This window comes from Pungitius pungitius, chromosome 10 (genome assembly GCF_949316345.1).
Source record: "Pungitius pungitius chromosome 10, fPunPun2.1, whole genome shotgun sequence".
NCBI lineage: Eukaryota > Metazoa > Chordata > Actinopteri > Perciformes > Gasterosteidae > Pungitius > Pungitius pungitius.
Genome location: NC_084909.1, coordinates 3,106,912 through 3,123,674, shown reverse-complemented (window position 1 = coordinate 3,123,674; position 16,763 = coordinate 3,106,912). Strand labels below are relative to the sequence as shown.

The following is a 16,763-nucleotide window of genomic DNA, read 5'->3' as shown; positions in this document are numbered from 1 at the left end:
AAATGACACCTGACAGCAGCACAGGGAGAACCCTCTTAAACAAGGTTTGACAGCAGCTATGTGATTGGTTTAGAGCCACAGCTCGTGCACATCACCTGGGTGCAGCCAATTCGCCGCTGATTGGCTGATTCTAGGAGACCAGCTGAAGCATCTCTCACTTCTGTGTGGCATTAAGGGAGTCTTCCTTCTAGAACTACTGCTCCACAAAGAGCACGGTTCAACCGATGAAATGGTCATTCAAAAGTATATGTTTTTATAGAATTTATAGAAACAGAAACAATGAAAGAGATTTTTCTCTATTTTTTAAAATGTTTTGGAAACTTTTAAAATAAATGGTTAATTGGGAAGGTCATTTCGAAGCTGCAGTCCGAACGGGACTCTGCGGTTACACCGGTTTAAATACGGGCTCATGCGGCCCATTCTGTGCCCTGTCCTTTGAGGACAAACCCCGTTTGAACAAATGTGCTTCAGAGGGCAGCGTTCCAGGGGGATTGATCGATGCCGATCGATCGCCACAAGAAATTCCATTCATCGATGCTCTTAACTGGGGCTGAAATACCGGCGGCGCTGTGCAGCAGGTTGTTTCTCCTCTTTCACAGCTCAAACTGTATGAACGGACCCTAAAGAACAAGCCGGCGGTTTGGTGTGAAAGCCGCCCGGCGTTTCAGTTCAGACGGATCGATCCCGCCTGGATTTCTCTGCAAAACACATTAGAGCACTTTGATTTTTCTTCTTTTTTTTTTCGCCACCTCTCTGTCAAACCAAAGTCTCTGCCGACGCTCTCGGGTCCGTCTTTCATGGAAGAAAAAAAAAGCACTCTCACAGAATTTGAAAGACAAGTTAGGTCAACCCTGAAATGTCAAGAATATAAAGGTTTGGGAGATCTATGTCTGAATCTGAGTTTTATGTCCTTTTAATCATCAATGCCGTGTAATTTGAGTCATGACCGATCATCTCTCCCCTCCCAGATGAGATTAGAAGACACAACTATCGTTTTTTTACACCGTTCATTTAATGCCTCTGGTCACTGCAAAGAGCTTTTAATAAAGAAGGGAAGGACATGGCTGGATCTGATGGGATCTGAATAACGACACCCAGCGGAGAGCAGGGCGACCCTTTCAAATCGTATCCCCAGACATCATTCAAATAAAGTTACTCCCAAAGACAAAACAAGAAATCCTGTAAGGGTTCAAAACGCATCTTTAATCTGAAAAGGCTTGAAGAAAAAAAAAAACAAGTGAGCTGGACTCTTAGTTCCTCCGTGTCCACTCCTTATAGGTCAGGAACCGGACCGGGGGCCTATTAGGACCATTTAGACTGACTGATGTGGTGTTAATATCAACTACCGAGGTCAATATTACCCAAACAACCCGGCAATTCCTCACTGGCTTGCTATTGAAGAGCTGAGGTGAGAAGAACCCCATTTGACCAACGCGTGTTATCAGCAAACGGGAGGTAAATGCAACCCACATTAAAACAGGTTATTTCCAGCCCATGCTCACTGCAGGCTGAGGACATGCTTGAGTTGGAGAGTTCGGCGCTCACTGCTCGTTCCCTCTTCATAGGCCCCTCCGCGGCCCCCTCACCCAAAGAGGATGCCCTCCCACATACACACGGCCACGTATGTGGCAGTCAAACGCTTTCAGCAGCGAGGATGACGGGGACGGCTCCTGTAGAACATCCCCTGGGCCTCGGGGAGGGGGGGGGGGGACTGCAGTGAAGCATCGGGGGCCTGTCGATTGCCTCCAGACGGCTCTCAACGTGGCTCTCAGCGAGCGGCGGGCTGATCGCTAACAGAGGTGTCAAGAATGCGACTTTTTGCTTAGCGCCTGGCAGCAAGCGCGGCGCAGACGTGATGAACAGTGCGTTTACGCGAAACAACGCCAGGATGGTTGAAGCACGTCTCTTCTCACAGCTGACCTTTCAGCGCTAGCAGAGCTAACGGCACACGGATCCACACCCATCCTACATACCTTTGTGGATTGTGGTGTGCTGCTATATCAACGTCTTCTACGCTGCATTCCACTTGAAAGTCAGAAGTTGGAATCACAAACATCAGCAGTCTCATCTGGCATTTTTTCCGTGACCCACTAGAGGAAAAGCCCGGAGGTCACGAGCCGTCGGGGGGTCCGGCCCCCTGGTCGCCGCCGAGATCTGGGCCACATTTTCACCCAACATCCATCCTGCAGCTGCAGTTTGAACTAACAATAGTTCCCCCGCTAAACTCAAGCAGTTTGTCTTCTTCCAGGTCTATCAAAGCCTTACAAAGTGATTTGGGAGCAGTGGCTCCCCAGAGTCTCTGTGTGCAGACACCATTGTTCATGTGACTTTGATTTGTCTTTAGAGGAAATATTACCTGCAAATCTCAGGTAAACGTCTGTGCAGAGGGTTTCCTCCTGTTGATTCCGTTTAATTCTTCTACTACGGTTTGAGGCGGATTGAATAAAGAGTGACTAAAACCTGCGGATTTCAAAGCTTCTCTCTAGCAAGAAGCAGCAGCAGGTGGAATAAAGACGGCGAGAAGCACTTTCATAGTGTTCCTCTGAGCTCAGGAACACACAGTAAAACAATCCAAACTGGTTCAACTTGGAGACACAACTAGCTTTGGTGCCCTAAACAACCAGAGTAAAATCAACTGGAACCTTTTTCCAACAGTAAAGCGTAAAAATGTTCGGTTCACAGGTGGCGGCTTGTTTACTCAAATGCTCTCGCTTTACATTTGATTTGTTTTTCCTTTTCAGATCAGATTTCCCTTTTCAGCGATTCTCCAAAGAGGTGAATCTTCCCTGATATGTTTCATTATTCAGCGTCTCTCCATTATGCATGTGGCACTGTAAGCAAATGTGTCAAAGGGAATGTGAGCTCACTGGTTCATTAATGTCGCTCCCAGGGCCTCCAAGCAAAGCCGTTCTCAAAAGACGACAGTCATGTGACCAGGGAGAGCGCCGTCCCGTACCCCCGTGAAACTGAACTCACGCAGCCGCCTCCTGAACCTCAAATAAGTGCTTGAGTTACAATCAAACACGAGGCGAGGCTGATCCCACAGAAGCATTTTATCAAGTGGTTGTGGAGCACAATATGAGACTCCAACCAATAGATGAGAAACCCAACCAATGGATGAGAAACCCAACCAATGGATGAGAAACCCAACCAATGGAAAGTCAATGAGGCCGGACGGTGGAGGGCACATGGAGTAAATGTATGCACACCCATGTGCGAGGACCACTGGTGTCTTTAAGCACTTTCTAACTGCATAATAAAACTCTGATTAGAAAGGGCCTTGCTGTCTTAAGGAATATATTAAACACATAAGAGCCTTATTCAGCAATTAGTTATTTACATAGAACAAGATTTTCACACAATGTCATGAAAAAAACAAGAAAGGCTAAAAGCGAAAAATTCAACTTCCTTTTGTTCATTACTTTGGGATCATAATAATAAGTTGTATTATTCCACATTTTGATTTTACATATACCATTTAAAAAATGACGGATTAAATAAAGCTTTTTTATTTAATTGATCGTTTCAAAAAGACAACTTTCTGACCTAACTGTATGAATCTGGTTGAATTTATAATCCATACAGCACCTCATTCCTTTTACTTTTCATTAGTGAAAATGAAAAACTGTGTCAGCTCAGCAGGGCTTTAGCAGCGGGGAACGGCAAATGGAGTCTTTAGATTTTATGGTCCAAATGCACAGTGTGTCTGCAGATTGGAGACAAGGCCATTAGTGAACCGTGCAGTCATTTTTTCCATCCATATTAAAACCTAGGCGGGTTATGGAAATGTCCCCCCCATCAGCAACACTTGCTGTTATCAAAAGAGCTGCATAATAAATTGAGGGAAAAGCATAGCAAGCCTACTGAGAAGGAATTAGGAGTCAAACATGAAAAGGAATCCAGACCAACACGACCCCATGTGCTGCGTGCAGATGAAAGCACATTTCAGTCAGATCAATAATTTGAGGGATCGCTCTGGGTTGCTTTTGTTAAAACAACGTTTCTGATGTTTGGGACTCAAACACAGTTTTCTGCAACGCCAAAGCTACAAAAGCAAAAGAGATGATCTGGCTGATAGAGCGGGGCCCGATCGACGGCACCCAGGCTGTCGGATCAATTCAGGGGTGAAAACAGGTGGAAAGGAGATAAAAGAGAGAAGCTCAAGTCCACTGATCTCAGTTTAAATGTGAACCACCACATCACCTGGACATCCCGGCAGGAGACAGTCCCATCAGGGAACACCACTGTCCCGTAAAGCCTCAGAAGGCGTGCCAACGCGCTCGCCTGCGTTTGATCGGATGCCGAGGCAGTTCTGTGATTTAAAAACAAAACATCCCTTTACAGCCCAGAAGCTGGCAAGAAAAAGAAGTAAATGAAATGAAAAGATACCTCAGAAACACTAGACAACTTAAACACGGGGTGCCAAGCTGGAGGGTTCAGCACAAGACGCAAAGCAGAAGAAGAAGGCGACAAAGATAGTAAAGACGCAGGGAAGGAACGGTGATTGACACAAGAAAGTCAAACTAAGTACAACTTAAAATGACAACAATCATTTTCCAACACATTTTGATAAACTGAGAAACAACACTGTCAATCTCAAGGTAGTCCCGCCCCCAAGGGTCACCTGCTTCATGGTCTGTTTGAATCTAAACGGACCATCATCCACTAAATGAACATCATGCTGTATTGAAGATGACTTGAAACTAGAGACTGAGACCATAAACTCATGTTTACAATGTTTACTGAGGGAATAAATCAAGAGAGAAGTAGAGTCATTTTATCATAGATGTCTATGGGATCAAAGGAGTCGCCCCCTGCTGGTCACTACGCAGAATGCAGCTCTAAGACACTACAGGAGACAAGTGGCTGCATCCTCGAGTCTCAATGATCGATTCAAGAGCGCAGTAGAAAAATGTAAACCAGTTAACAACTACATTTAAGCGACTGCTTATGCTAAACTTGTTTGGTTTACTCAACTTTCTTCCCCTGCAGTTACGGACCGCTGCCAGTAGGAGCTGCTGCAGCCCCACTTCCAGCTGGTTCCTCTCACGCTTATTGCCACTTGGAACGCCACTACTCTTCATGAACGCATCTTGCTGCCTATCTTATCTTCACCGTTCTCAGTCCTGTCCAATGAGCTGTGATATCTGCGTCAAAGAGCACAACACGAGAGGCAGTTTAGTTCTTCCAGGCTGGAGGGAAACAGGGTGCACGGGTCTGCTGCTTTGCATGGGTCATACATTACTAATACATTTGATCGTTATTCATGTGCGGCTCTTAAATATATCATTGGTTTTGTCTAAACTAGGTCATTAATGTCTGTTTGATTAATGTTTGAGAGACATTTTGGAAACTAGTGTAAAATAGTATTTCTTGTTGTGACTTTCCATGATGCAATGGTGCGCAATAGTGTTCTGTTTTATCACTGCACCGTTCCACCCACAATCAAACGCAACACGGGACTGTGCTCACGGTTCTAAACATCCAACCACGTGCAAGGGCAGCTTCTCTAACCGGTAGATATGAATATCCACAGGTGCACATCACATTGTGTCATAAAGACAAATCGGAGCAGTCCATTTGGAAACACTGTGTTTGAGTGGTTCAGATGTGTAATCATTGTGTTCTGTGCCTCAAGGTGACTTGATAAGGTAACTGCCGTATTTGAAACCACACTTTGAATCCTCTTTTTTCGCAGAGTTGTGAGAAACACCCCCCCCCCCCCCCCCCCGGCTGCCCTGAATCCGGGCCGCGTTCATGTGGAGCAGCCTCCCTGCTGCTCAGCCTTCGCCGCTCCGTTTGCCTCCCTCCGCGAAGACGGCAGCCAGTGGGGAGGGGCCGGCATGAAAGACGAGCCAAACTCCACGGCAACCCATCCGCCATTAATCACGAACATGTGAGCTTCAGAGGTGAGACCGAGGAGGGGGGGGGGGGGGGGAAAGAAGTTTGTCAGATTGTTCGCCAATGACTTCCTGTAAGGAAACACAATAAATAGCTTGGTTGTAAAGTTTAGTTAGTGAACTGCAGGAAATGATTGGACTGTTTGCTATCACAGGGTTTTTAGCAAGAAAATGCGACATAGCACCCGCCGTATTCTGAGAAATACACCTACCAAGTGTCAAGTATATCAAATTAGCAGTTGTGGTAATAGGCACAGAACCCACTAACAGAATCACTCAGAGACGAACCCGTCTCTCCCCCGCCCTTTAATTATATTTTAAAGGCAATTAATCTTCCCCAAAGACATATAACGAAGGATAATTTGATGAATTGATATCATAGTTTCACACATTTTCTACAGTAGCAAAGTTTTTAGTTGCAGGCTGTAAAATGTAAAATTGTTCATTTCAACACGGAGGACTCTGTTTTGGAGCGTGACGTGGATAAGATGTCTAACAGTACCTCCAAAGCTCACTCATTAACAGCATCGGTTACATCTGGTTTGTTCATCCCGAACCTAAAGCCAAAAGTAACCTTTGGATGTGACGGTGTTGTTGGATTTGGGTTTAAAAAACGGGGCCAAACATGTATAATACCAACAAATTAACAATTGCAAAAATGGAGTGGTGAAGACGAGCAAACCTTCAACCACCAGTTAGCTGGAGAGGTACGATGCAGGTAGCCTTCCAGGTTTCAACACCTGTCATACATTATTTGAGAATAATAAACCGAGCACAACATCCCTCCCCCTCCCGCCTCTTTATGCTGCGGGCTGAAGGTTGCCCTTTCTGCGGTTTTCCACATTAGTCGACCCCGTTTAATCTACAACTTGTGAATGACAACACGGCGCCGGTCAAAGGTTTTTAGAGAAAAGGCAAACCAGAGGGTTCAAGCTCGGATTTAAAAGCAGAGAGTCTACTTTGGGGAACTGACTCGGGTAAAAAAGACACGGTACTTTCCCAATTTGCTTTAGCATTAGCATTAGCATGTTTTATATTAATTAAATAACAGTCAATTCCAGACGAGTTAACGGTGAGTGACTCTCTTTGGTCGACACTCCGACCAGGGGATGGGGGAGCAGAAAACGTGGGCATTGGTCTCGGAGCTGGGCGGCGAGTTCGGTTACCGCGAAGAGCTGTCCGACATCCTGAAGCAACACTTCCAGCTCGTGAGCCACGCTGAGCTCCTGCGAAACCCGGCGCTCCACGGCCCCAAGATCCAGGTCCTGTTCATCTGGAAGTACGTCCCCGCGGCCGAGCCCTCGCTCCTCCGACTTCTCCCCGCCCTCAAAGTGATCGCCAGCGGAGGAGTGGGCGTTGACCACCTGGACGTGCCCTTCATCAACAGCCTCGGGGTGAAGGTGGCCAACACGCCCGGCGTCGTCAGCAACGCCAGCGCGGACCTCGCCATGGCGCTGCTCCTGGCGTCGGCTCGAAAGGTCCTCAAAGGTGAGATTGGACCTGAGACCTGAAGCGAGTTACCTGTCTTAAGCTCTTTGTGGTTATATTCATACCAGGGCTTCTATGTACTGTTACTAAAAACTTTAGTGATGTTAAAGCTGTCTGATCTTATTTTTTATATTTATATTACTTAATTTATAGTAGTATGTAGTAGTGATGTAGAGAAGTGTTTTAAATATAGACTGTTTTTCCGTTGTAGGTCATCAAATTGCTGTTGACCCAAAGACTACCAACCTGCCACAAAGTCTCATGGGAGTTGAAGTCACAGGGTCGACTTTGGGCATCGTTGGAATGGGAGAGATTGGTTACAAAATGGCCCAAAGAAGCAAAGGATTTGAAATGAACATCCTGTACCACAACAGGACCAGAAGGTACCGTTTAACATTCAAGCCCTTTTCTCACAGGGTTAATGCAGCCATGTTTGCCTCTTTTTGAAAAAGAAAAATGAAAAGAAGCTGATTGCGTCCATTCTTTGTTAAAAACCAACCCGACCCCCCCCATTAACCGCGTTGATTGCACTGTGGAGGGCGATCATTCACTTATGAACCTTTTTTCTTCTCAGGTGTGAGGCCGACGAGCGGGCGGTTGGAGCCAGTTACTGTCGGCGCCTGGACGACCTGCTGAGGAGGTCGGACTTCGTGGCGATCGCCGTCAAACTGACCCCGGACACGACGGGGCTCATTGGCCACGCGGAGCTGTCCCTCATGAAGCCCACGGCGACGCTGGTGAACATCAGCAGAGGTGGGGGCAGTGGGTTATTTACGGCGCGTGTCAATTGAGTCCCGGTTTAAGTCAACGACCCCCCCTTCCTTTTTTTAACGCCTCAGGTCAGGTTGTGGACCAGGACGCGTTAGTGGAAGCTCTGCGGTCGGGAGGAATCCGAGCTGCGGCGTTAGATGTGACTCATCCCGAACCTTTGCCGAGGTCCGTTGCAAACAGAATCACGCTCTACATCATCGCCCCCCCGACCAACGCCGCATCACTCCTTCCCTGCTCTTAAACCCCCCCCCCCCTCTCTCTCTCATGTTGTGCAGGGATCACCCGCTCCTCGGCCTGCCGAATGTCCTGATCACCCCGCACATCGGGATTAACACCCACGCCACAGCCAGGGGGATCGTGCAGCGGATGGTCGCCAACGCCGTGGCCGCTGTGGCGGGCCGGCCCCTCCCAGACGAAGTCAAGCTGCAGTGACGCGTGTTACGTGTCCCTGCGGGGGGGGTCCGGAACGACTGGTCTCCTTGTTGTATGTCACGTGATAAAATGTTTTCAGATTCATAACATCGTAAAAAAACAACACTATTTTCCTGTTGCTTAAAGCGGTCACAGTGTGTTGAATAAATTCTGCTGTGATAAATTAACCCGGTTTCATACATTTACAAACACGTTACATTTCACGCTGCGTTTTGGCGGCCCCTCTGGTCTACAGTTGTAGTGTTTCGATGTACTCATGTCATTTCATTCGATCTTGAAATATTGCAGAAGATGAATAGGCTGTCACGTGACTTCAAATCCCAGGTCCAGGCTAAAAGAAAGCAGGTGTGGTGGTCAGTTGTCCTGACGATTAGACGTCTCATTAGAGGCCTTCTAAATTCATGGGAACCGTACCTAGTCATCTATTTTTAAACTGTGTAACAAATGGTTAATCTTTAAGCTTTTGTTGACCTGCGACCTCATTTCAGGCAGCCCACCAAAAACAGTGAGAAATATAATCGACTTTGAGATGAGGGACCCGGAAGTGGAGAACCGCGGACTATTTCCCAACATGTGGGACTCCTTTGCTCCGTGGGGGACGGACACCGGCGAGGCTGCCACTCAGGCCCTATCTATGATTGTGTTTTAAAAAGGGCACGCTGTCTAGGAATGAAGGGCACCCTTTCTACGGGTCGGCCCCGGCGCCGGGGCCTCCCCGAGGCCCAAAGCTCGCCCGGCTCCGGCCGGCCTTTTTTTCCCCCCCAAGGCTGCTCCTGTAAACTGTGAAGGTGAGAGCTGCATTAGCCTATTACAGATGTGACCTCATTGAAAACCACAAGTGTCCTTGAGATCTTTCAATGGTCCCATAGTTTGGTTTTCTTTTTTTTCCTCTTTTTTTTTTCTGTTGCCTTACTTAAAAGCTCGGCTCGTGTGAGGGGCGTATTTGCATTTTAACACGCCAGAAGAAATCTATTTATATTCCCATTCGATTGGCATCAACATCAAAAAGGGGACGCGGGAAATAAAACATTCTCTGTGCCTCTTTTTCCCCGTTTTTTTTTCTTCAGCATTTTCAGCCCTGAGGAATAAAGAGTGTGAGAGACGTGGACATCAGGCTGGTGTCTACCTGTAGGGTCTCGTCTCATGTGGTACCGTGTACTGGTTCTTCTGGATTCCTCCGCGTTGGTGTATATATACCTCGTGTGTCTGTGAGGGAGGACGAGTTTAGCGAGGAAAAGCTCAATGACTCAGTGTGCAGCAGCTTCCCCGCAGGACATTACCATAATTTTTCATCGTATATTCCGATATTTTATTTTGAAGAAAAAAAAAAAAAAAAGGATTCTGAAAATAATAAGATCCTCCGCATCAGAAGCGTTGAAATCTGGGGGGAATTGAAGCGCTCGCAGTGAGTCACAGGGAGGAAGTGCCTGATCCAAAAACAGACATCAAGCCCCCTCTTCCTGTTTCCTCTCCGGCTGCACTGGATGCTTTTATTTGTTCGCGGCTTTGTCAGTCGCCCGTCCTCATGTTCCACTTCTATTTTTGCATGTTAACTACAGTAGATGAAAGGCTATCGAGATTTTTTTTTTGCTACGCCTCAAAGCCCAAGCCCTTCTGCGAGATAACTTTATTTTTGCAGAACAGCCAACTCTGAATTATTATCCAAATGAGGAAGAGGAATACTCCAATCCTCAGTGAATCATGAGGGAGTAAAGTTAGTGGATTGAAATTAAGCCTTTGAATAAAAAAGCATTTTGCAAAAGAGCACTGGAAAAACTTGTTTGAAATGAATATTTCATGACCACATGCTGCTCATGTTCAAGTCCTAACTGCCCTTTGTGAAAATGAAAAAAGGGAGAACTTACATTTTCTTTTTCTTTTCAATTAGACAAAAGGCCAAAAGTCTGTGTGTGTTGTTTTTAAGTCGCTGAACGTGTTTTTCTGTGTCTCTCTCTGCACATTGCACGCTGCTCTTTTCACCTCATAACTGAGAATAATTATTCACATGGAATTAGACTTTAACAAAACTTGACAACAAGGTATTTTAACAGCTTTTGAATTAAATTTAATTAACATTAAATTCACTCAATTCTAACGTGGATTCCAGTTCATGCTGACTAAATTTCTTCAGGTCTCTTGGCCATTCTAATTAACACACTTCCTGAAAGCGCTAAAAAAAAGTGGTTGAACGTAACGGAGCCGTTAGTTATTTATGTCGGTCCCACGGGGATTAACGAGCTTCAAGGTAATTAATCATAAAGTCAACAGAGCTGGTGGGGAAAAAAGAAAGACTCAAGCAACTCCAAGCTTCACCCGGCCACAACATGAAAAAAATAACCCCCAAAGGGGGGTCTAGACAGTGATTAATGATCAATGACACCGATCAGCTGTCGTCAACGTCGCTGCGTCGAGTGTCAGGTGGGAGAGGCGCATGTGATACGACGTCGCGAAGGTAAAAACCGGTGAGAAACTCATGTCCCTGCCATATTAATGCCTGCTTGTAGTTATTTTACATCTCGTCAAAGCCTCATATGAGACCTTTCGTGTCTCTACAACCTCTAAGAATACATTTTTCTCCCGTGTTTTCCAGCCTTCCGCTGAACCCTTTTGAAACCCGCCAGCATCTCCTTCGACTCCTCATAGTTTGGATTCCCTTTCATCCGCTCAGTGTCATGGGTGGTGTTTTATTTGCAGAGCGGCTGCTTTGTGGAGCTGAACCCAGATGCAGTCGGCGAGACCTTCGGTTTGTCCTGAGAGCTGTGAAACAGTGCGCGGGGGTGGTGGGGTGGGGAGGGAGGCGGGGGGGGGGGGGGGGGGGAATCAATTCCGTCATCAAAGAACTCGTTCGCCAACACAGAAAGCACATTCCATTTTTTTTTCTTTCTACGATGCACCAGATGATTTTTGAAGGCGGAGTCAGAAGCCGGCAAGTCTCCGGGCAAACGACATGGCGCCCCGGCCTCCCCACCTCCTCCTCCTCCTCCTCCTCCCCGTGTTTCTGTCAGCTCGCATTGTGCAGCAGCCCTGTCAGCGCGCCCCGGCTGAGAGCGGGAGTCCAAGGAGTCAGACACCTCTCGTTATCCCCGGCGGCCTGAACTCGCGGGACGACCGGCTGTCAGAATCGGGCGACAGAGAGCACGAGGCCCGCCGAGGGCAGCGCCAGTCGGTAACAGGTTGTGGGTTTTCCTCTCTTCCACCCCTCCGGCTCCCTTTATTGAAGAACGAGGCGGTTTCGCTGTCGAATTAGTTTTCATTCATCCCGTCATGACCAGCCGCGACAGCCGCTGCTGTTTTGGCCTTGTGAGTCCGCCTGTGTGCGCGCTACGGTGGCAAAATGTGATCCTGGAGACACGTGAAGTGGCGGGAAACCACCACAGGGGAGGTTCTTTATTTCCATCTGTGCACAGAATTTGTTGATTTTATGCAGCGTTGCAACCAGGTGTTGAAACATGAACATTGTAAATATGAGAAGTGGATGTGTAGTCTGTTTGAAAGCCTCAGAATTCTCCATCTTTTTGGCCACCGGGGAACGGCAGTAACCATATGTGCCAATGCAAATTCCACGAGCTCTTCTCTTTCACTGAATGGACCAAAATGCACTAAGTGAACATCATGCTGCATTGAAGAAGACTTGGAACTAGAGACTGAGACCATAAACTCATGTTTACAATGTTTACTGAGGGAATAAATCAAGAGAGAAGTAGAGTCATTTCCTCATAGACGTCTATGGGAGCAGAGGAGTCGCCCCCTGCTGGTCAGAAGAAACAATGCATGTTGTAACACGTCCACGTTGTCTCCACTGAGTGGATAAGAGGTTCGCTTCCTCGTCTGAAACTACATTTCTTCCTCAACTGAACATTCAAATCAGATTTAAATTGAACAGACATAAAAAAAAAGCTGAGGATGATTTGTTCATCTTTAATTTTAATTCATGATGTTATCCCAAGTCATCTATTGCTTTCAATGATTTCAGCATCTACCTCCCGGGCGGCTGCCATGGAAATACAGACCCTAAAAATAACAATAGAAATAATAGTTTTTCTGCAGTGCAATAAGCGGGAATGTCATCCTGATTAATTTTACGCTGCAGCTCTGTTGAACAAAACGGAATTAAACATGACATGTTTGTGAAGCCCAGCGGGGAGCCCGTTAGGCCAAGGTGCCTCGTTATTGAGCGTGCGTCGAAAAATCTCCGGTAGAATAAACCCTCTAAAGTGTTGACTTGTTCGCCCCGTTTGGAGGAGGCAGGTTCATAGAGGCATTCAATACTAAAGTGCTTTGGACAGTGTGTATGCGAGGCCTGTGTACCTCCGATGCAATCTGTAGGAGGAGAGCGGCTCGGGGATGAGAAAACGGCACGTGGGTGTGTGAAAAAATCCACTGGCGAGCCGAGAGAGGGGGGGGGGGGGGGGGGGGAGACCGGGAGCACGTATGCGGCGTCTAAAAAAAAAAAAAAAATGGCTGCCTGGAGTGAAAATGACAGGAGGAAGGGGCAGGGGACGTCGTAAAACGGAGTCTCACTGTAAAGACAAATGGAGAGACTAAGGCTCGCTGTCAGAGTCGGGAGCGCTTGTTTTGCTGCACATCGCTGCGTGTCTGTTTTAACAGTAGATTAGATCAGCAGGGTGTGAGCGCCTTGTCACCGAGGAGTTGTCCATCAATGTGCAATTTGCTTTTCCTTTTTTTCTTCCTGGGAGAAATCATTTTTTGGGGGTATTTTCTGACGGAGCGGATAATCCGTACAAACCGATCAGACTTGACTTTGATCGATGTCTGATGTGTCTTTTCCCCCGTTTTTAGGACTGGCTACTTAAATTAAATGGTCTCAACACATTCCCAACTGCCCGCCATGTCTTCTTCCCCCCTTAGACTTTAAGTACAGAGTCTAATACACTAATAAAAAGGGACCATATCTGTACAAATCAGTAGTAAAGGGACGTAACAGCTAGTTTAAAGGCTGTGTTTATAGTAATTAGGCTGAACACCCAACCGCCTTTTATCGCCCCAGAAGCGTTTTTTTTGGTTACCAAGTGCGATCCTCGCATGGAGTCCTCCTGCGTGAGTCAGAGAGTGGATCAGAGGATCGGAGGCACGTTTCGGGCGACGCCGTGCAGTTGATAGAGGTGACGGGTCGAAGTAGCGTTCTCTCAGTCAGTGACGGTAAACACGGCGAGATTTATGACCTCGGTCTAATCGTGCATGGGGGACATTCCCTGGTGGTTTAATATTTGCAGCGGTTTCTTTGTCTCGGTTGTCGTCAAGTGGAAAAGCTTCGCTGTCGCTCTGCAGAGTACAAGTGTGTCATTTAGGAAATGTTTCAGGAGATTGGATGAGGGCTGTAATCTTTAAATCACTCCAACAGGAGCAAAGTGCTTCAGCTCACTCGCTCCACCAGGATGACACTTCATGACACCTCTCTGCCTTGGGGATCGATCACAATGTTTATTAATGGGAAACAAACAAATTGGACAAAATGTTTTTAAATTTTGACGTGACATTTTCAGATCTAAAAAATGTGGACTTTTTTTCAAAATGTTCCATCTTCAAATATTTGGACCTTTTATTCCTTGACATTTTTCAACCTGACATGTTCTGAATTTTCTATTCTAATAATTGGTTTCACATACTATTGTTTTTTTTGCCAACATATATATATATATATATATATATATATATATATATATATATCTTTTTTTCAAAAGATTTAATGAGTATATTTTCTTACTTTGTTGTATCTCAGGTCCTTGTTGCTGTGGGGCAACAGTCCCAACCACTGTTGTTCTTTTTTCATTTTGCTTCTCCTCTTTTCACACTGCAACCGCTGCACGGGTCTCATCTTCTATCATGTTATGCTACACACACATACGCACTTTTACATTGTTAATTACTGGAAAGCCTGAATAAATATGATCTAGTTTGAAAAATAAAGCAAGGGCATGAATGGTCCCCCCCCTTTGTGTTTCATAGCATTCGTCGCATCTGCCATCTAATAAATGTGGAAGGAAATCACCCCTCTGTTAACAGATGTCAGCTGTTCAGCGTGAATAACCAGTTCCAGCCCGAATATACTTGCAGAGGAATCAAACACAGTGGGACATCAGTTCTGCTCACTGGAACTCAATGATCCAAAAGCGGTAAAACTTCATTGGCATTTCTGTACAGGACACTAGAACAGTTGAGAACACATCTCCTCATGTACGTTAACACCCTCTGATCCTGATTCAGTCGTGTCATTTGAGCAAATGCATTGCAGTAGTAGTAATAGATGAGCGTTTATTGTACTTGGTATTCCTCATCAAAACCCATCAGAAACCTTTGTCCCCGTTGAAAGTAGCTGACGCCACGACAGGCCGCTCTCTCTCGATGCCGCATTTAGATTACATTAGTGCCCAAATGTCAACACTCCAGAGAGTTAACTTAACCTGGAGGGCCCCTGGGAACATTTTGTTTAATGTCGAATATTAAGGGAGGCTTCCGCCAAAATGAAAGTTGTGCATTTTAATTAAAGATATTTCAGCTCAGCAGTGGCATTAAATGTATTTTATTTTAGAATAACAGGCCCATTTGCATTGTGGGGGTTAAACAACGAGCCGAAAGGTGAAACATTCATTTGAATGGAACACGGATGACCACCTATGTTTTTTTTTTATTTTTATTATTTTTCTTTTCTAGAGATTGTGAACACCACCACTTTTGTCCAGAGGGACCACCAGGATCAACCCAATATAAAAGTTCTCTCTCGTCTCTTCAACATAAAGTTTGTAGAATAAGAAACATTGAAAAGGAAGCACAACTAAAGCATTCGATTAAAATTCTCACTGTTTTACTCCATGTTTTTGTTCCTTGTTGTGCGGTGACAACAAAGGTGTTTAACCACATAATTTTTAACACGTTTCATGTGTGAAGTTACAAAAACAATGAGTGTTGAATTGAATCTTGTACCAAAAGACATTATTGTTAATCAAGGAAGGGTACAGAGGAATAGAAGAATAGAAGGAGAAGGAGACCACGGTAAAGCATTCCACGTCACTCAATCCAAAATGACAAAACTCAAGGCTTTAAAACGTCCGTCCACAACCCACTGGGTGGCATGAGGACAACTGTCCACTTCTTAATCACCTCTTCCTTCTCTCGCTGAGAGTACTGAATAGTGAAAGAAGGTAACTGAGTAACTTTTGCAAGTAATTTAAGATAAGATAAAAGTCTCAACACATTTCAGGACTCAATGTCTTCATCAAACGGGTCTGCAGAACCAGAATGCTGCTACCAACTTTGATTGATGAAGAAGTCTTCATAAAAAGCACAAAAACACATGAAATCCTCCACAGGGATTACAATAATAGCACATAAACGCTGTCCTTTGTCTCAGCTCCCATGCCTCTGCAGCCCTTCTCTTGACAGCCTTTGTCTATCCGGAGCAAATGTTCTCATATTCTGTTCGGTCTGCACTTACTGAGTTGCTCTCAGCTCTGTTGATGAAAGAATGACTATAACCAGCGCATGTAAAAGGGTGTAAGTACCTCTTATGTGTCTCCTTTGGTTGGATAATAAACTAAGCCCCCAGCTATATGAATTATGAGCAGAGAGTCCAAGAGCATGCTGGGAGGTTTTCACCTTCAGACATTATAGGAGGTCTCATTATAACGATGTCCTGTTATTCACAGATTTTTCATCTCTCATCTGCATTTTAGAGCCAGTCACGATTTCTTTAAAGGTTCTAACCTGAGATTTGGATGCGTTCTCCAATCTGGTCTGGAGGCTGAATGCAGCTTTAAAACTTTGACAGTCTTGACTTGCAACTTGATGGATTTGTTGTTGTTTTTTTCATCCGACATTTACGCTGAAGGCGTATTTTGGGGTTTCGGGGGAAGTAAAAAAGCTTTCTTAAAAGCTCTGGCGTGGAGCTCCGCCGGGTGCAGGAAGTGCCATTTTCCTCTCTCTTCGCTCATCGTGGAGATGTCATCGACGTTGTGAACAGCCGTCAGGTTGGTGGACAGGCCCTGACAGCTTGTCCCCCTGCTGTCCACTCAGGTGCGGCTGACAGGACAGACGCCTGGTTGTCAGGGCGGTGACGGCCGGGACGCCGTCGGTGGCTACAGTGGTGCTTCTGTGTCTGGTGAGAAGACGTGTGAAGAAGCAGACGTGTCTGTCTGCACGCCTCCACGCTGTGGA

General features: G+C 45.9%; 1 protein-coding gene across 1 annotated transcript; it reads left to right on the top strand.

Annotated features, from left to right (window-relative positions):
• The first annotated feature begins 6,752 nt into the window (after positions 1-6,752).
• LOC119228945 (glyoxylate/hydroxypyruvate reductase B-like) lies at positions 6,753-8,722 on the top strand. Its single transcript, XM_062565121.1, has 6 exons — positions 6,753-6,877; positions 7,007-7,388; positions 7,600-7,771; positions 7,963-8,141; positions 8,228-8,324; positions 8,435-8,722. The coding sequence occupies exons 2-6, from the start codon at positions 7,010-7,012 to the stop codon at positions 8,589-8,591; spliced, it is 984 nt and encodes a 327-aa protein (XP_062421105.1). The 5' UTR covers positions 6,753-6,877; positions 7,007-7,009; the 3' UTR covers positions 8,592-8,722.
• Positions 8,723-16,763: the final 8,041 nt, after the last annotated feature.

Bases quoted from the DNA above. Each gene is read 5' to 3' on its own strand.
- LOC119228945 (XM_062565121.1), top strand. From the start codon at position 7,010: ATGGGGGAGCAGAAAACGTGGGCATTGGTCTCGGAGCTGGGCGGCGAG. The intron at 7,772-7,962 runs GTACCGTTTAAC...TTTTCTTCTCAG, and splicing joins TACCACAACAGGACCAGAAG to GTGTGAGGCCGACGAGCGGG. The intron at 8,142-8,227 runs GTGGGGGCAGTG...TTAACGCCTCAG, and splicing joins GCTGGTGAACATCAGCAGAG to GTCAGGTTGTGGACCAGGAC.